The 20,407-nt window shown below is 36.4% G+C and overlaps 2 protein-coding genes across 3 annotated transcripts in view; both read right to left on the minus strand.

The window, feature by feature from the left end:
- Nucleotides 1-7: 7 nt before the first annotated feature.
- On the minus strand, nucleotides 8-2,892 carry C7H2orf66 (chromosome 7 C2orf66 homolog). The gene is made up of 3 exons (XM_030952009.1): nucleotides 2,367-2,892; nucleotides 1,292-1,483; nucleotides 8-301 (listed from the first exon to the last, which is right to left on the minus strand). The coding sequence occupies exons 1-2, from the start codon at nucleotides 2,526-2,528 to the stop codon at nucleotides 1,310-1,312; spliced, it is 336 nt and encodes a 111-aa protein (XP_030807869.1). The 5' UTR covers nucleotides 2,529-2,892; the 3' UTR covers nucleotides 8-301; nucleotides 1,292-1,309.
- PGAP1 (post-GPI attachment to proteins inositol deacylase 1) overlaps nucleotides 2,491-20,407 on the minus strand; it is a 37,489-nt gene continuing 19,572 nt past the window's right edge. Inside the window, exons 17-28 of one of the 2 annotated variants that reach the window (XR_004060874.1) lie at nucleotides 20,236-20,302; nucleotides 19,252-19,360; nucleotides 18,862-18,900; nucleotides 17,691-17,784; nucleotides 16,884-16,974; nucleotides 16,479-16,676; nucleotides 16,145-16,277; nucleotides 15,687-15,737; nucleotides 14,293-14,516; nucleotides 13,857-13,961; nucleotides 3,026-13,036; nucleotides 2,491-2,507 (exon numbers count right to left, since the gene is read on the minus strand). Coding sequence is in view for 1 of the 2 variants with exons in the window: in XM_030952004.1 (XP_030807864.1) it covers nucleotides 12,898-13,036; nucleotides 13,857-13,961; nucleotides 14,293-14,516; nucleotides 15,687-15,737; nucleotides 16,145-16,277; nucleotides 16,479-16,676; nucleotides 16,884-16,974; nucleotides 17,691-17,784; nucleotides 18,862-18,900; nucleotides 19,252-19,360; nucleotides 20,236-20,302 (1,250 nt within the window). In the remaining variant the exon portion in view is untranslated. Of the gene's footprint in view, nucleotides 2,508-2,941; nucleotides 13,037-13,856; nucleotides 13,962-14,292; nucleotides 14,517-15,686; nucleotides 15,738-16,144; nucleotides 16,278-16,478; nucleotides 16,677-16,883; nucleotides 16,975-17,690; nucleotides 17,785-18,861; nucleotides 18,901-19,251; nucleotides 19,361-20,235; nucleotides 20,303-20,407 lie in introns of those variants that run through there. The other variant, XM_030952004.1, reaches the window with a different exon arrangement.

Here is a 20,407-nt window from a genome sequence, read left to right on the forward strand (position 1 = left end):
TCTAATAAACTGAAAGGGAACGTTTAGTTCCCAGCTTTGAACAAAGACACTTGGCAGTGGTTAAATGCACACTGTTGCGCTCCCCCTTTATTCACACTTAAGCACAATTCTGCTCACAGACTGCAGTAGCACACATTTGTCAACAGACAGAATAATGCTCATTGCAGCGGACACCAGATTCCACTGGCAGAAACGGGGACAGTGAAGAAACTTTGGAATTGTCAGGTAACAGTTAAAAAGTCAAAGCCATGAAATTTTGCTGTGAAGGTTTCCACTTGGCATGGACTTCTGAAGTTAATGCCTAAAAAAGACAAAAAAAAATACAAATACATGAGACTAATACAGAAATATCCATATGCAACCAAGGTATGATTCAAACCAAGACAAAAAAACCACGGGCTGAACCTCTGTTCCCACAAAACAGTTCTGAACACGGAAAAGAACTACAACCATCCTGAATTAATGCAGGACAAAGTTTCCACCAGTCATTTTCTCACTGCTGCTGTTATTTATAGTACAGCATCCCTTCTGAATTCCCTTTTCTTTCTGTTTCTCCATGCACAAAATATACATTCTATGGTGCCTCTATTTTTCATGACATATCAACTCAGCAAAAAGAGAATTTAGTATTAAAATTTGAGTGCAGTCTTTATTATGGTTCATGATAATAAGAATAAAGCTTTCATTTTGATTATAAACAGACAAGGTGTTAAACAGGCCAAGAACAGGACAGAGCTGCAAATCCTAAGCTGAATATTGATTACAATTTAAGCACTTCAAGATACTGAGTAAATCACCAAAATGCTTTGATTTAAATCTTATTGAAGAAATTCTCAGCTATTTGTAAACCAAAAGAAAACAATATTTACTGTGAATGTAAAAGAGAATGTATGCTTTGTTAGTGCAATAACTTATACTAAATTAATTTTCCTAATAGACATACATCACACGAAACCATTAATCTCAACTTGTAATCTTACTCTTTTCAATTCCTTACATAAAACCTGCATCCCCTAGTATCTGTACATTTGCAGAATTCTCCTCCATATGAAGGAGGGGAGAAAAAAGAGAAAACTAAAAAAAAATCAGGGTTTATAGAGGTCTGCACAAGCACCCCATGTTATTTTATCTAAGTAGCATAAATCTCTGCCTCAAGAATTTTAAACCCCACTTCAGGCAAGAGTTAAGGTACTACATTTTAATTCCTTCTGAGAAAGAAGTTGCTTTTATACTTCAGTCAGACTCTTTCTTGGTTACACATAGCATCAGAGGACAAGGCACCCTCTTTTACCTTCATCAGCAGAATCTTTCAGCCTTTGAAATAGTTCTGAAAGGATTTTTTCTTTTCTTCATAATCTGCAAATGCAGAAGCAATAGGATCTGAGTAGAGCCTTGGTCCTTCATTGTTCACAGTGAAAGTGGCTGGGAACTTCCTGAGATCCAGACCCCTGCCCGAGAAGTAAGCCTGGAGTGTTCTGAAAAACTGAGCAGATCGTGGATGTGAGAATAAACAGAGCATGAGCCATGGAGATTAATTATTTCTACTGACACCAATTAGATGGAATGTATATTCCTCTGTGGGATGAAATCCTCGATTCTGATCATAACCTGATACAGCGTAGGCAACCTAATTCAGACATGCCCACTCCACCCATGGCTTGTGCATCTTATGTGAAGTCAGAAGAGCAGCAACTGTGTCCTGCTCATTTATGCTCCCCACTGAACCACGGGGGCTGTGAGATAACTGCACCCTTGTAAAACAGGCACAGCCAAGCCCCTGCTGACAGCACACAGGACACCTCTGGAAACATTTCAGTAGGAGTCAGCAACAATGGGCAATTGATTTGAACTGGCCCCCAGCAATCACTTCCAAGGAGAAATTAAGCTTTTTAAAACACTGAGGAAATATTACAGGAAACCGATTCTTTTCCTTCACAAATTCTTTTTAAGATTGTGAAAATGTTCTCTGAGTGGTATTTTCATAGCTGTCAGATGCAAACTTATTTGTACTTCCATGAGATGAAACAACATGCAATCAGAGCACACATTTGAAAGAAACACAGTAATCATTCCTCTTCTGTTTCACAAAACAAGTGGCTGTATAATCAAAATAATTTTTTAAAAACGAAAGCTGCTGGATGGAGATATAAGCACATTTTATGCACTACTGTGCTCTGAGAACATCTCTTCAGTTAAGGGGTACACCTTGACTGAGAAATGGTTATTGACCATACAAAGTGCACAGCTCCTGACATTACATCTAATGGGCCCCTCTTGCCTTTAAATTTAGGCAATAAGGAGTCTCTTCATGGAAAACAAAAAAAACACACAGAACTTCAGCTCTCTTTCTTGAAACATTTCCTTACCAGCTCTCTGTTTCTGGGGTTATCAAGAGGCTTCCATTTATCTTCTGGTTGGAAAGGAGCACCCTTTGCCAGTCCTCTCACAGCCAATACTACATACAGACCCAGGAGCAGCACTTTCCACATGCTGGAGATGAAGACTGCCTGTAAGAAGGGCAAACACATACTCCTTAAATTCTACAGAGCTGTCACTGGGAACACACAAAGCATGTGAATCCAAGCAAAGTCTGCCCACTGCAGATTACATCCATGTGCTATCAACTCTTTTTTTTTCATAGTACTAAGGTCCTTGGAAGAACAAATTATTCTAAACAAGTGTTTCCCATACCAAAGCTATTTCTAGACACTAGACTCTCTTCTGAGGGACCAGCAGAATACTCAACACAAAATATTACATTTGTAAGTTTACATTAATTACATAAAGCCATTTTCAGTGACTAATACAGCACCAGTCTTCTGTATACTGCAAGGAGAGTGCAAAAATATGGCTCAGGATCGAGAGAGCTCAGTTTTATAAATCTGCATTACATTTTACTACATATAATAACAAGTGCAATGGTATTAAATACAGCCTGGTTGCACATACTAGAGATTCATTTCACAACTTGACTCAGGGGGAGAAAAGGAATTCTCCCTCTCACATTCTTTAAAATAGAGCTTACCAGGGAATTTGGCTTTGGCTTGCCCCTTCTTGGTTGGTCTCCTCGTAATCTGTGAACAACCTGATCTCTGCACTTATATTTCTAGTAGACTGTAGGTGGGTGTTAATGACGTTAGCAGGAGCTCAAAAATACAGTAATGATTCCATTTCCAACCATGACATAAAGACCCTTGAGAATTTCATCCTTGGTACTCTTCAGACCTGTTGCTATCGAACAGTGCAGCACAAATTCCTCCCAAGCCATATTGCAGAAATTGGTAGTAGGCATACAGGAAGTTTAAAACAATTCCCAGGAGAAATGGCACAGCTTTATCAAAATATTATTTTTAGTTAAAAGTAATTAGCTGTATCTCTAGAATGATGACTAATGGTTTTCAAGTAAATGAGATATGGATCACTCTCTTGATGCTGGAAAAAGAGAGGGAAAAGTAAGGTCTGCTTCAATATCCAAAATCATAACATTTTAATGGAAGCATTGCTTTCCTACCCCGATTTTATCAGCAGTTAATATCCTCCTGTCACATTAGAAACTAAGACAAAGGCTGCAAGGAGGATTCTGCTAATTTACCTTGGCCTTAGTGCATAGCTTTCTTCATATCAGAGCTGCTCATATTTTTTTATTATTTCACTGCACTCTTCTCTCTCTGCTATGTAGATGATACATGATTTAGCATCACATAAAACATGTCCCTAAACAGACATGTTAAAATTAAAAATATTTGACCATCACCTTACTCCAGAGTGTAGATGTTTATGTCTGACTAGAAGCTTTACATTTTTATTTGGTTTAAATTTTGAAAGCAAAATAAAAACCTGCCACCACCCTTCCAGGAAGGTGAAGTTTTGGACATCCAAACATCATTAGCAACACAGTAAACAAAATCCTAGCAGTGTTATTTTCAAGCTGATCTCAAGCACCAAGTCTTCCATTCCCAAAGACGACAAAGAAACCCAGATGTCCTCAGGATATGCACTGGCCAAGGGAAGGACACTTGATAACTCCATAGTGAGCACTTGTTCCTGCTCTTATTCCCTTCTGCTAATACAGCAGCTTGTTTTCATGACTACAGTAATATATAAAAATTCAAGACAACTTTTCCAGCTTGTTTATTATTCTGCATATTTGGAGTTTTAAAAAAAATCATACACACAAAAAAGAAAATCCATTAAGCCCCATCAATTATGTTTCATTACACTCAACTTCCAGATAGTGGACTCATCAAGAACAGAGCAGTAGCACCAGAAAAACATAAAAAAGGCAGGTGTTAGTGTAAGGGAACTGTCTTTGTTGATATTCTAGGTAGATACTTATTTCAGCTAGAAGTAGAAATATGCTCCTGTAGAGAAAATGACAGGAAGGGGGAAAGGTAAGATTTACAGTTTGGGATTAGATTTTAGTTCCTTTATCTTTGGAAAGAGGAGGGGAAAAAAAAAGCCAGAAGAGCTGGCAGTTTTCTTCTACCTCTTTTCTCCCCCTCAATTAATTTATTCCATTGATTTCTTTACAAAGAACTGGGGATATGCAGTGTATTCAGCTAATAAAACATACTGAAGTCATCTGCAAATATGAAAGAAGCTTTGTTACTGGAGGAACTCAGGCAATGTGAGTGACTGATGAAGCATGCAGATATGCAAGAGATTCAATTAGCATATATTTTCTGTGAGCTGTCTGAAAAAAAAATCCATACACACTTGTATTGTTGCTTCCTGAGCTAAAGTTCTGAGAAACTGTAGGAGCTAAAAAGTCTGTTTAGACCTATAGCTCATTTTATTGTGTGGGTTGGTCTTTTTTTAGTAATTTCAATTCTTTCCTTCAGGGAAAGTTAAATATAAGCAGAGCACATTCATATTAAAATACTATTAGTATATCTCCACTGACTGAATTAAATTGCATCCTCATTTTTGAGGACAGTAGCTAAGTTTAACAAATGCTGTCAAAGCCAGATGTCAGGGCACCCAAATTTAAGCATCAGGTTTTCTTGATAAACATCTTCAATAAATAAAATATTTTCAAAGTGTCTATACTAATTATATAACTTTTCTGGCACAGGAAGTAACGTTCATGTATGTTTGAATTAAATTGCTGTGAAGATGAAAATGCTGATAGCATTGCTTGCTCAGTTCCACACAATTCACCTCTGAAATGTAAAAATTTCAAATATACTAGTTTAGCTGAGAACAAGTTTTATACATATGATGCTCTATATAAACTGTATTATTCAGCAAACACTTTGAATTTTATTGCATTTCCCAGTCATGAAGCCTGAGGTGTTGGAGTTAAGGTACTGAGCCAAGCTTCACCCAGTCTGTCCAATGATCTTTGCACTGTACTTGAGGTGTGAAAGAAGCACCTGTTAAAGCACTGCTCCAACCACAAGGCTTTTTGTTTACTACTTTTATTTTCTGCTTAGAATCCCAAGGGTTACAAGTCAGAAGGAAAAGCACCAAACTGCTCCACATGAGTACCTGAGGCAAGACTAAAGGCAGACACTGCTCACAACACTCATCAGCGTGTTTGTACAACAGCACACAGGTAACACAGAGCAGCACAGGCAAGTGGCACTTTTTGGGATTTACAACCATTTGTACCAATGCAAGCACGTTGGAATACCATACAAAAATATACAGAAGTGTTTCTTTAGCAGGGGATTTGCTATACAATGTACTTAAAGTCATACACACTTAGGTAAAAAAAAAAAAAAAGACAAAAAACAGATTGAAGTACACACTGCAGCCAGGGAAACCACCAAACAAAACAGGAACATACCAGAGCAGCTCCCAAATCAAGTTGCCTTCAACTACAACAAAAAAGTTTAAATGCAGTTTTTAAAGATTATGAGATTCCATCTTTCAGCAATTACAACATCATCCAAAAATACCTCTTCTCCAAGGTTTTCTCAGCATCTCACAAGACAAGGACTTTGCTGAAGTTTATGATACATGACATGATTTGTAAGAACTTAGTTATAAACATTTTTATAAGCACAAAAATTTGCTATAGAATTATTCAAACATTTATAGGTAAGACCCTGTCAACATCTCTAAAAACCTGTAAATATTAAGAGTGAGTTCATGTACATCAGATTTGCGGTAGCTACATAATAACTGAACACAGAGGAAGAGTTAAAACTTCTAAGACAGATTGCTTTGAGAAGTGATAAGTTTTTCCCCAAAATTACACTTTTTCTTCAAAGTTTTAAGTCCTTTTACAACCAACAAATCCTTCCCTCCCCACTAATGACCCAAACCAGGTATTTTGGCCAACATTATTCCAGTGGCTTGAAAATCACCAATGGCCAGGAGTGCTGAAACATCACCACAAAATAAGAAGTGAGGCGACTGGAATGAGTTTAGGCAGCAGGGAAGACACAAAGATGGTGTGTTCCATGTTGTGCTCAGCAGCAGCATCAGCACTGTGGCACCCAGACTGAAGCAGGAGCTCAGTGAAAGGAAATGTTTTCTAACTTTGCTGTGTATTGCTCTGTGAGCAGCTCTGTGAGCAGCTGGCAGGCAGTTGTTTGTGTGCATGTCTAAATACCCCCAGTACAACAATAACCTCTGAGATGGCATCACTTTCCAAGGTTCAGTGCTATATCGGAGGGGGGAGGGAAATCAGAATTTGTTCAAAACACACAAAGAATCCTCTACAGACAATAAAAAAAGCCAACAGTGGCTTTTCCTGAGATCTTTGTATTTGAAAATACACGTAAGAAATCCTTCTACTATATTAAAACAAGATTTTAAGATCTTAAGTATTTCTAGTCTTCTTTAATGAGTTAGGATAAAAACAGTGCACTTTTTTTTTTCTCCAAAAAAGGGAGTCTACATGTGAACTTTCAGGGATTAACATGTGAATATTTTTCCTAAAAAGTAAAATTTAGTATTCAAAACTTCTGGAGCCTTAATACAAACAACCAACCTCGCCCCTGTCTAGCTTTCTTCTCACACTGGTGAAGATTTTGCTATTTAATGGCTTAAATACAGTATTTTGCTTAAACTAAAATTGAGATTTTTTTTATTGAGGACCAAGTATCAAAATGTTTTAAAACAGTTTGACACACAGACTTCAAAGCTGAGACAGATATCTGCAACTAGTTTTCCTTTCTTATTTTTCTCTGGGTCACAACAGAAAGGCTTGAAAAATTCAGGTCAGCTAAAACTTTCTGACTTTGGCTGGTGTGATTCCAAACAAAAAATATGCTGTACTTGCAATAATTCTTCATTTCTCTAAGTGTAAAATCGGGTCAAAATAATTTTTAAGCATTTTCCCCATGCCAAGTTTCAGTATGATCCACACAAATATTTTTGGTCAACTTCAAAAATCAAATATAAGGCTATGGAAGTCCACAGGCTACAGTTAGAGTGTATTCATTTACTGGTCTAAGGCACAGTATATATATATTTTTCTCTCTCTCTAGAAAGCTACAAGTTTAAAGTCACAGTGAGGAATTTCACATTTCAGTTTTGGTCTGACACTCTAATCATATGTGTCCTGTCTACTACCTGTAGACTTCTGTAAAGTATTCCAGCTGTCAGGTGCTGCAGTCTCAAATCCTCTTTCCAAACTCAGACTGAAGTGGGTGGAAAATACTGAAGCCTGAATTGATCCTAAAATAGTGCACCTAGCCTTTTTTCAAAATAAACATCAACACATTTGATGCTTAGATATACCCTGGAATTATTGAAGTTGGAGGGGGAAACCAGTCTTGGCTGATATTTCAACAAAGAGAAGGAGTCTACAGGACTCTGCTGCACTTCCTGCCAGGTCAGTCCCAGTTCCACTGCTCTGGGAACTCCTGCTGGGCACCACAGGCCAGGGACACCGCGAACCAGAGAGAGCTGCATGGGGAAGGAGGACTCACAATGCTGGGCCACAAATAACAAATATTATGATGTTCACCACTCCTGGTTTTTAGAGACAAACTCAGCTCTGACACCACATATTCCTACAGGATCCAGAGCACAAGCTGCCAATAACTGTAGAGAGACAATGCTTACAGGATTTCTTTATGACAGCATGAATAGCAAAATCTGTCTACATCGAAAAATGGAGAAAGAAACCTTGCATCTTAAGAAAATAAATTCAAAATATCACAGTTCAGGTTTTCATCCTACAAGGCAATAAGCACATATTTGAGGCAGTTATATGCTTAGACACCTGAAAAATTGAGGGCTGGGCAGATTTGCTTAAGTAAGAGCTATGGAATTTTCTCTCTAAATGCTTAAAATCCATTTTTAAAAGCAGTGTCTATTAATAAGACAAAGTGTATACTTTTTACTTGAGTTTGAGGATAGATGAGCTGATTAAAAGCTTTGAATACATTCACCCATGAATAAAAACATACATCAGAAAGTATAGTTTTTGCAAAAGTTTTTCAAATTTTTTAAGACTTTATGGATTCTAATATTCTAGTTCAAAGTTCTGGCTCTAAAAAAAAAGGTAAAAATTGTACTTTAAAATTAAAAACAGACTAGTTTTGAATTGTCCTTCATTGTCACACATTTCCTGGAGGCTATACAACAGCAGTATGTAGCTTTGGTGACAAAAGTATGTCTCCCCTAAAGGAACAGTGATGAAAATTTTATATTTTACAGTGCTAAATGCTTACAAAAGCTAGACTGATTATCTACCAGAAACAAAAAAAGAGATGCAAAAAGTCAAAGCTGTAAATTAAGTGAGAAACATTCACCATTAAAATATTAAATGGAAAATATGCAACAAGAATTCAGTCTACTTTACAACTAGCAATTTTCTACTAGCTTAGTGACTTAGAACGGCAGCACAATTCTGTACAGACTCTACAACCACTTCCAAAAACATTTTCATAGCTCAGAGTATTAAAGGTCAGTAAATGGCTGGTTTTATCTCAGTATAAATACAACAAAAGTCTAAACACACTGAACCCTGTATTGAAATAAGTTGATCCAAATGGAAGTTTCTCAAATGTTTACATTTATTAATGACTACATAACAGACTTTATTCTGTGCTGTCAGATGGATCAGATTTATCAGATTTCAGAAGAACATCAAGTGAGTTTATCACTTGTTACTGGCAAACACATGGAAATTGAGATGTATCAAACACAGACATATGCAATGCTTTTGAGGTTAAATGTCAATACATTTAATTTTGTTAATCACTGACTTTAAAGTTAGTCCAATTAGGTTATAGATGAAAAATTCACTTAGACATACCAGCAGTCTCTATGCCTTCTACAATGTATTACTACTGCACTGCTCACAGGTTTATCATTAGTCATCCATTTGTTTTGAAAAATAGCAAATTAATATTAAGGAATGATTTGCTACATGAATTAGCTCACTCAAAACCAAAATCAGGGCAGAGCTGTAAATGTCAGAAATAAAACTGACTTTAAGTCCATTTACTGCAGGTTTCTTGGAAATAAAACATACAGAGAAACCTCCCACCAAAACCCCCAAACCATTCCTCTTTCAACAGGATGCTGAAATGTGACCCACTGCAACTTTTAAATCACAACTAAGAAGATTAGCTTTGGACAACATTAATTCACTCAGTTCCAAGGTGCATTTGGTAATTCCAGTGAAGATGTGAGTTTTTCCTTATCAGACACAGAGACTTTCTATGAAGTGTTAGATACACGTGTCAGTGCAGCATGATGAGACTGTGAGGAACATGTTTGATGACATCAAGCAGAAAAGATTATAGACTTCCAGAGTAATTTCAGGGTATGAAGCTATCACCAAAAGCTTCTCATTAAATCTCTCCCTGTCAAAGAAAGACTCTGCTGTACCAAAAGTTAGTGGCATTTAGTATTTTAAGTTTTTACCCTGCTTCCTCATTCTGTTTCTGATAGCTTATAAAAAATCATATTAGATCCACATAAATAGTTCTTATTTTGAATGCATCTTGAGGTCTAAACCCTTACAATTTGTGCCTTGGCCTCCTCCCACATGGTCTAGATAATCTAAAATGTGATGAATAAAGTGGAATTTTAATGTAATTAAAGGTAGTAAGAGACATTATAATGTATTTGCCAAAAGCTGTTTTATAAGTGCAGCCCACTCATTATAAAGGATATTTCAGTAATATTTACATCTCCTTATATAAGCAATTAACAGTGTATATATAGATAGGGTTATCCTATATTTCTGCTGTAATGATAACTGAACAGTGGCAGAACTACAGATTCACCTAATTTACCTTCTTGTCCAAAAGTAACAACAAACAATCATTGCGTTTTACCTGAAAAACAACCTCAGACTGTTACAAAATCTAGTCCTTTTCAGAATGACAAGTAGGAGAATTCATCCTCTCTTAGAATGGGATGAATTCTAAGACTTGTTCTAATCCTATTACCATCCATTGATTGTATGGCAAATCTAATTGGGATTAAACTCCTAATCCGCCAAACAGCTGAAGCTGTCCAGTCCATGATCACTGCACAATCCAGACACACATCCCTGCCAACAGTTTAAATCTATTAAATGGCACACAAGGCATTTAAATTCAAAACAGGAGTAAAACTTCCCCTCCTTTCCCCAGTAAAGGTAAACCATCTCTGAGAAAAGGGAATGTAGAGGGAGATGTGAAAAACTCTTGTTATCTGGGATCTCAGACTCAAGATTATACCTATTCCTACCTGCAACTTGAAAATCAGGCAGGAAATACACAAGATACCAGAACGCACTTTATGAAGAGTTCTAACAATCATCAATAGAACTCCACCTAAAAAACCAAAATCAGTAAATGAAAAAAAAAAAAAAAGGTGTTATCCTGCTGTAATTCAGTAGGTTTCACTTTATGGCATATTTTGAAAACTATCAAAGATGCCAAATATCAAGTCTGTTTCATTGTCAACAGTTCCAACAAATGGATTCATGCAGAAAGAGCCTGTTAAGGTGGCAAAACAAAATCAGAAGTAAAATAGAGTAGTAAACCAAATGGACCGTGAAAGTCAAGGAAAACTATCTTTTCCACAGAAATCAGACCCTGCACATTTCACAGCCCTTTGCCAGCCCTGTGCAGTTCTGCCACCATCTTTCATTCACAGCCATTTGCAAGTACAACAACTCTGTTCTTCTGTCTGAACAGCAATTTCTAGTTAAACCAACTGGTGCATTTAGCTACAAGTATATTGAATCACACAAATTATCTTATATACATATACTGTAGCATACATTTGATTAGAAAATATCAAGGCATAATCTATTCAAATAACTTTTCTGATTTACAAACACTATATATAATCTAACCTTCTTTTTGAAAAGGTTAAGACTAGAATACCAGCACACAGATTACTGATAACAGTGACAGTGGTTTGGCTAACTACAATACCCTTACTCAGTTACAGCACTTGTAATGACTTATTAATAACTTGAACTGCTGATATGGATATAAGCAAACAAAACACACGTGTCTTTCTTTACATTTGTCCTTCATTTTGGAAAGTCACTGTGTGAATTGAGTCTTTCCAGCCAGCTCAAAGGAATTGACCCTAACAACACATTAGAAATAACTGAGGCACTTAGGCAAGATTAAGATATGATGGAATTAATGGGTCAGGCTGGCTATACTACTGGATCAAGAGTATTCTTGATTGACTGTAAGCAGCAGATTTCCTCTTGGTATTCCTATAAGATGGTTGAGCTGGTTTGGTGTTTCCAGATGAAGGTAACAGGTATCTCAGACACAGCAGAGACAGCTAACACAGAAGCAAGTAGTAAGCTCATCTCTACACAGAATCAATACATCATTTAAACCTAAGGACTGCTGAGATTTTTTTCTGTTGGCAAAACACATGCCCAGGGCACAGAATTCCTTACACATAGCTATTGTAGGCTTTATTATAAATGGCAGTCACTGTAGCATCTAGGCACTAAGATAAAATTTATACAGAGCTAATAATTATGGTCAGTATTTCCCACTATTACTGAGTTTGCCCACATGCAGAAGGTAGCACTGTATGGCAGGACAGGAGTTTGCAGGGCTGTAACTATTCCATATTCATTTTATGCACTGGCATTTATTAGGAGATGGTTGGTTCTCTGTTTACAATAGGAAAAAAGCCTGCCTTGTCTACTTAGAAAGAGAGCAGCAACTGCACTGGTATCTCAATGTTTGCTAGCTTCTACATATGGACAAAGTCCAAGGATTAATTTCAAAATTCCAGAGAAAACTGACAATGTTTTAAAACAACATTACAGCAAATTGTTTATGAATCTGCTGGTATCCTTCCTGAATAGAAAGCTACATAGAATACTGTTGTCTTCTCACTCTCACAAAAAGTAAAATGTGTAAGACTTGCAATAATCTCACAAACGTTCAACTCACACTGATTGAACAAATGATTTGATAGAAATAACAGTTCTATATAAGCAGTACATTCTAGTTTGTCTAGACACAAATGTGGCAGCTTTTGAATGTAACATAAAATCATTGAAAGTATACTTGGCTGTGTGGTTTTTGTGATAGTCACAGTGTGCTTGAAATGTATTGAGTTTTAACCAGCATACTTTAGACCTGCAAGAGATGCAAGTTCAGAACACAGACACTGCATGGCACAGTGAGTAAAAAAGGTGTTTTCACAAAGCAGTACAGTGAAATACCAAAGTGTCTACAAGGCAGAGTATTGAGATGTTGCACTGATATGAGTCATGTGCTTATACACAGTTAAATAACTCCATTTTCAGAGACATGAAATAAACACCAGGAAAAGTTTTCTAAGCAACATGAATAAAACCATGAATTTTCTGTAAAGTATTCACAGTTCTGTCCTCTTTCCCACAAAATGTAAACTACTGATCATATTAATTTAGGCATTTCTGTGTTGCAATTTTTCCCATCTCCAGTGTTAAGTTTCTAGGGTGCATGGTCCTATATAGAATGAACATTACACAAAACAGCACAGCACGTGTAGGAGAAGAGAAAAGGTTACAAAGTGTGGGACTCTGTATAAATGCATTCGTCCAAAGGCCAGCATTGCAACAGACAAAGGGAGAGGAACTTTGGCTGCAATCTTCAAGAGTTTACTGTAAGAATAGAAAAAAAATTACCATTTTGTAGCCACAAGCAGGAAGTATGCAAATGCCATATATTATTTTCCTTTGCAAAATAATTTCTATTTCAAGGCTTTTTTAATCTTTAAAACTGAGCCACTAGGTCTAATACACCATAAAAACTGATGCATAAGCAAGAGAAATTATTCAAAATGTTAATGTTATTAAAAATATTATATTAATTTAGAAATTTCTTCTCCGTAACATAGGAGGACTTAATGGTTTGCATCACTTGAGATAACAGGTACTGGTCAAGAGGATAAATTACATTTGTTATTATTGATTATCATTCATGAGGCATTAACTAATTTCATATCTCAACAAGAAATATTCTGTCAGTAAAACCAAGTTCTCAGAACTTCTTAATCCAGTAGAGAACACATTATATTTCTACTCCCATAAGGGAAGCTACAAGAACATAACTATAATCCTGTAGGATTCCCTTTTCCTTGTAAATGTCTGACAATTGCTCCACGTATTTGGATTCTGTGACATTTGGAAGAATTCAATGAATTGTGAGTTAAAAAGTCATATTTCAAGAAGTTCTTATGCAGCCAATTGCTTAGATAGCACATACTTCATTTATTTCCATGTGGCAAATACAGGGGATTTTTTCCTCTTAGCTGAACTAGAGGCACTTTTGTACAAATTTTAGCTCATCACTTAGACTTAACTATATGAGTTCATGAATCTCTACAGAAGCTGAACAATTACAGCATAAATTAAGTTTTACCACACAAATGGTAATTCACAAAGAAGCAGGAAAGCAAAACTACAGATTGGGCTACAGTACCTTGATTTCACTTCAGAAGTACTTGAATTCATTAGAATTTCTAGGATGCATACAAGGATAATAGCTGTGGATCTACAGGGATCAGGATCAAGCCTAACATTGTACCTGCAAAGAAATGGTTTAAAAGCACATCACTTCTAAACTAGGCTGCCAAATGTGCTGATGACAAAAAATATAAATGAAATCCACATGGCATCCCAGCCTGATTTTAACCCCCTTCTGAAACATTACTTTCTTTAACATATCACTGATTCACTTAACACCTATTTACACCCCAATACAAACCAGACAGGATAGAGAAAACAATAATAATTAACAAAAGTCTTTAAAACTGTAAGGTAACTAATAATGTAAAGAATCAAACATTTATAATTTTTTATTATCTTCAAAAGTTCCTGTAACTTTCTTCCACCTTTGTGTCAATTTAAGAACTTACCTGAGGTTTTTTAACCAATAAATTAAAGATGGCAAGTTGAGCAGCACAATCCACGTGAATAAATTAAGGACTGTAATGTGCATCTTAAGACTGTTAACAGCTTCAGCAGATGTTTTACTGTTGGAGGGAGACTGTGTTGCTTCTGGAATGCTGTCCACTGAACTCTGGGCTTTGACTGTGTGTGTACTGGAGTTCTGTGAAGTTTCTTTTGAGTGGCCTGAATCCTGGAAATGAAAGACAGAAGTCACAAAACTGTGCACAGACTTGTAAGAACCCATGCTGGGGAAAGAAGAGGGGAAAAATATCCTAACAGTATCACACCAGCTGGGATTTAGGAAGAAAATCTGCAATTTATGCCTCAAAAAGCCACCCAAAGTAAACTCCAATTTTAAAGTATCTAAATTTAACCAGAAATTTCTCATATACTAATAGTTTATATGTCTATGGAAGAAAAGAATGGAGACTGTAAATGCCCTGACATCAATGAAATGAAAAGCAGTTCCTGGAAGGGAGGAAGAACAAAATAAAAGGAGTAATAAAGCAAGGGGGTGAAAAATCACAGATGATCATTCACAGGAAAGATATAGGAAGTAATGCAACTGGGAGTAAAATATTACCTGTAGGAATAAATGGCAAAGATAAACGAATGAGTTGGCAGATACTAACTTCAGCAAGAGAAAAAAACCTCACAAATGAAACAAAATATTATATAGAGATGAAAGGAGAGGATTTTCAACTAAACACATGAAAAACCCAGTCAAAGAAACCCAAAGAAGCCTTCCAACAACTTTTTGTATCAGACTTCATTCTATGTTTGCAAAAAAGAGCAGGTACTTATCATATGCTGTTATCCACACCTGCTTACATCTTTGATCCTATACCTTGAAGTAATCCAGAAAATGAAGTTCACACTGCATGGAACCCAACACTTCTTTACTGTGTTTTTAGCAGCTCCCTGTTTACAGCAGTCTCAGTCCATACTCATCTAACACATCCTATTTGTCATCTCTGGACTAAAATACCTTGAACTCCACACACTGCCTCTCTAGAAAAAGCAGTTTTACCTGCAGTATAGATTATTACCTAGAATTTATTGTTTTTTAAGATAAGCCATGCATAATCAAATGCCAAAATTTAGACAAACCCTGTTAATCTGTGTGTATTCAGAGACAGAGTTTTCTTCTTAGATGAGAATTTCACATTGCAGAAACTTAAAAGAGCAGTCATGTGTGATGGAGCAGGCTGTTCATGGCCTGGCTGTTCTTCCACACCACACATGCAGCAAGTGAACTGCACCTACCCAGTCACTGCAGCACAACCCAAGAGTACCAAGGCAGAAGTTTGCCAGACAATTTTTGGCCAGAGTTTGGAACAGAAGCAGGAAACAGACTCACCTTGTTGTGCATGTTTTGCTCTGCTCTCACAGTTACATGCAGTTTTACAACCTGAAAGACAAGCAGTTGCTTGTTTAGTAAGGATTCTTCACACAAAAGCTGTAGTATAGGAAAAGAAATTGAGGACTCCTTACTCTTCAAGGGAGCTATTAGCCTTTGTTTTTATAGTATTGCCTAGCTATAAGTTAAAATTTTCAATTATCTGCATTGTTGTAGTGGGCACATGGGACCACACATTTCTTTGTAAGAAGAATTAACAAAAGAAGAAAAAAAATTCTACAGATTATAAGATTATGACAGTGATAAATTAGAAATACCTATTTCAAGTATGAGAATAATAACATTTCTTTTATGTATGAAAAAGGGTAATCTGGATTTTTGCTTTTAACCTAGGGTTAATCCAAAGCACCTAAAATTTTCAATTCAGTTAACATACAGAATGTTTAGCCTTTCAGTACCTTGAACAAGTATTGAAGATAAATAATGAGCACAGCAAATGCACCACAAGTGGTCCAGCTAACCAAAGCAAGGGATATCATCCCACAGAGTCTGCTGGGTGTAATCAACTTATCTTTCTGAAGTTCAGGAGGTCTAAAAAAAAACAACAAACCAGAAACAAAACTCCTGTTGTACTTCTTCTCAGACATCAATTTCTGCTTGCTTTCAAACCCAGAATCTGCCCAGAATTCAATCTTGCCCAAGCATTCAAACAGAAACAGAAAAACAAAAAAAACAATCATCAGGGTCAAAGTCATCTAGAAGAGCAAAATATATAGCATCATGTTGTTTTACCTAATCAGAGTTAACCATAATGAAGAGAAGAGTCTCAGAGATGTAGAGAAAAATACTCCACTCCAGTAGGCAATGCCTGTCCCAAAAAGAAATAGAATCAGGGACACAAGGGGGAACCATGCATCCTGACTACTCAGTACAGCAGCATCCACCTCTGGTAGTGACAGTGACTCCCATATCTCTCTAAACCAGTTAAACCTGCCAAAAACATGAAAGCAGTATTATTTATCACTTCCAATTGCTCTTACAGTTAGATATCTATCAACTATTCCTTCTATTACAGTCTTGCAAGGAAAATAACAGGTGTTTACAGTGACTACAGATAAAATAACAGTCCTCCCTAGCAACAGTTTTACTGAAACTTCTGGTTTGGAAACTTTAAACAAATAAATGATGCAAACTCACCCCTGCAAAAACACAACAATGCTTATAAGAGGTTCTACTTTGTAGGGCTTTGCTGTCCTAACTAGTTGGAGGGAGAAGTCTGAACACTGGCCTAGGATCAAGAACAGAGAGCATCTGTAGTTACTGCCATGTCATGAACAAACATTCAACAAACATCATCCACAACAAAATATAAATTCTGACAATGAGAGTTGACTTGAAAACAAGATAAGCATAGAGTACTGCAAGGCTGCTTACTTTACCACCAAGGCCCTTCTCCACTGGGTCACCCACATTAAGGTAATAATGTGGTACCCACATTAAGGTAATATGGCACATGAGCTTCTAGAGACATTGTGGAGTTTGTTCCAAACACCCCCTGAATTTTAATAAAAATGTATTTTGTCTGAAGACTTGACAGCATAACAAAGCTGTAATGCAAATATCCTCTTCCTGCAAGAAATAGTGTTTTCTGCACGTTAACACATGTATTTCAAAATTTTACATGTATTTTGAAGTAGATTTCTGATAATTCTAAATGACTGTGCAACACCAATATGTCACAGAGAGGGACTGCAATTTAAAAGATATATAAATAAATAGTAAAGAAATAATAATAAAGAAATATTTTGCTACAACACAGCCTTGAAGAACTACCAGCCAAGAAAAAATTAAAATGAAGAGCACGGATCCAAGAATTTCTGTAAGTTGAATGATATTTAGCTTAAAAAATTCACATTTAGCTAGTCTTTCATCAGTAAATTCAATAAGCAATTTGTCTAAAAACACTTGTGACAGAGAAAAACATACAGGTTTTTAGAAAGCTACCTGTTGATCTCAATGTGCTCAGTTGTCCTCCATAAGTAAGAAGAATATTAGAAACAATATAGACTGGAAAAGCACCAGCATGGAACCTTACTATCTGAAAGACAAGGATAAAGGGAAAACTTCATTTCTATCTATAAAAATTTATTTAAAGGAAACATACACAAATATTATCACGAAGCCAGAATGATAATGAGATTAGAAAATCTTTCTTGAAAGATCCAGATCCTTATTTTAATGCACATTTGACAATCTCCAATAATAATTAATGTTATAGATGGGTAATACTAGAATCTCTCATAAGCAGTTAATGAAATAGGTTTCGATAAATGATCAAATTAGAAACAACTGGGTTTTTTCCAGTAAAGACAAGTATGAAAAAAAAATCAAGTATCACATTTCAGTAAAGCAAGTTTAAAACAATTTAAAGGCCACTTTTCAAGCAAAATCTGCATATAAATCTGCATATAGTTATATATGCTTTTAGGCAAAGAACTTTTGGAAGTAATTTTATGCGTGTATTAATTGGCTTCCACTCTCTCAAGTAATAATTAATATACCAATAGCTTATAAATTCTATAAATGTTGTAAAATAACAACAAAATGAAAAATCCTTGCTCTAAATGCATAAATTCATGTAGAGAACCTTGCCAGTTTTATTCCAGCGCTACACTTAGGTGCTTGCAAATTAATTACTCTTTAGATGCAGAGAACTGCAGATGGCCAGTCTATTTTTACTGATCCCCATGTCGAAATGTATTCTTCATTGATAACCAAAGAAGATTTGTTGAAAAGGAGCATATGGACCTACTTAAGACTTTTTCCCCCAACTTAATTGATGCCAAATGTATTTTAAAGTTCTAACAGCGCTGACTCATCAGGCAAGAAAGTTAAAGTGACCTACAGATATTGAGCTCACCACAAAGCCACATACTCTACATTTACAGCAGCTCTTTAGAGCTTAGACAGCTTTTCTGCTCCTCTAAGGACTGTGGCCTGACATTCATGCAGGAGGGATCCTTGCCAAGGGAAAAGGCTACAAAATGATCACTGAGTAGTGCTCCTCTTGGCATCGAGAAGGAACCTGAAGTGCCACAGTAAGGAAGGGAGGAAGTAAAAATTTCTATAGATGCTACTGACATAGAAAAACCAATATAGTATTAGGTTTTCTTACTTGCCCAAGAACCTGTAGAAGTGATGTCTTCAGAATTACCTTGAAAAAAAAAATTGTTTCATGCAATGGTAAGCATAAGTACAAAATACTTCAATTTTTAAGAAGCAAACTTAAGTTCTAGCATACAGCAAACCTACAACTAAAATGTGCAACACCTTACTACTGACAATTAAAAGCAAATGCTTTAAAGTTTTAGAGTCCAACTTTCAGTACTAACCCAGCTGTTGCAAAATACTTGTAACACACACTACATGTGAAAAAGGGCAAACAGCCCACCTTTAGAATTTGCTTAGTATTTATTAGATTAATTAGCTATGGTTTAAAAGACTGAATTATGCAAAAACTATCTGGCAATGCAAACTAACTATAAAATAAAACTGTTTTACTCACTTCATACTGACAGTCTGGGGAAGAGTAGATGTTTAACTCTGGAAGGCTGCTGTCACTGTGAGGCTGAGCAATGTGCAGTTTGGCAGAAATCTCAGCAAGAGATGGAACTCTGAAACAGCAACTTACATGGTCACTGCTGTCCTTATGACCAAGCAGAAAAACCAAAGGTGTCTCAGTCCTCAACAAATGCACACAAAGCAGATCTACCACACCAAATGTCACCTCAAGCTGTGAGCAAAATGGTGTAAGGAACTTGTTCATCCTGCCATAAAGAATTACGTAACATCCTTCAGTTCCCTCTCCTCTGAACTATCCTGGGACATGGCACCAAGGAAAGCAAAGAAGTTCAGTGAACACACTGCCTCACAGAGCATGCAAGTATGCTGAGTGATAGGAAGGGAAAGAACATATCCTCAGGAATACAATTCAGTTTCCTGCAAGTATTATGCTGCTGGAAAACACAGGGGGCTACAAATTGTGAGGTATCCTTAAGACTTCTAAAATAAACTAGAAATACAGTTTTCTTACCATCTAAAATACAGACAGGTTGTTCAACTTCATAAATGACAAATATATTTCAAGCTGTATCATTCGATTTTGTCAGGACTATGCTGCTGAAGCAAACATAGGGCTGCTGTGTAATCCAAACCCTGGCTCCCAGGAGGAAGCCAGCATCGAGAGCAGCCACTGTTCTCCACTCATGAGAAGGTCAATGATTATCCTGATTATTTCAGACCAGTATATCTTACTTCTTTTACAAGAAAATTAGTGAGAACCATTAAGCAAACAATTTGTAGGTATTCTTATTCTAGGAAAAGTCAAAACAACTGTGTCAACAAGGGCAGAAAGGTAAATGAGGAAAAGATGCAGAAGCTAAACACTTAAGACTGGAGAAACTGTCTCACATCAGAAATATTACCACAACAGGATGCAGATATTCTTAAAAAAATATATCAAGAAGTTATTAATTGTTAAAGTCCTTACTTTGCTACAGTTATTGAGTCTTCATATGACCAGGGAATATGAAGTCTGTAAACACTTGGTTTTCTTTCTGAAATGGAACAGCATTAAAAAATATAAACTTACCTAGGAACCAGATGTGGCAACTGTCTCTAAAAACTCCAGGGCCATAAAACAAAGGTGGCACACAGATCAC

This window comes from Camarhynchus parvulus, chromosome 7, assembly GCF_901933205.1.
Source record: "Camarhynchus parvulus chromosome 7, STF_HiC, whole genome shotgun sequence".
NCBI classification, from domain to species: Eukaryota; Metazoa; Chordata; class Aves; order Passeriformes; family Thraupidae; genus Camarhynchus; species Camarhynchus parvulus.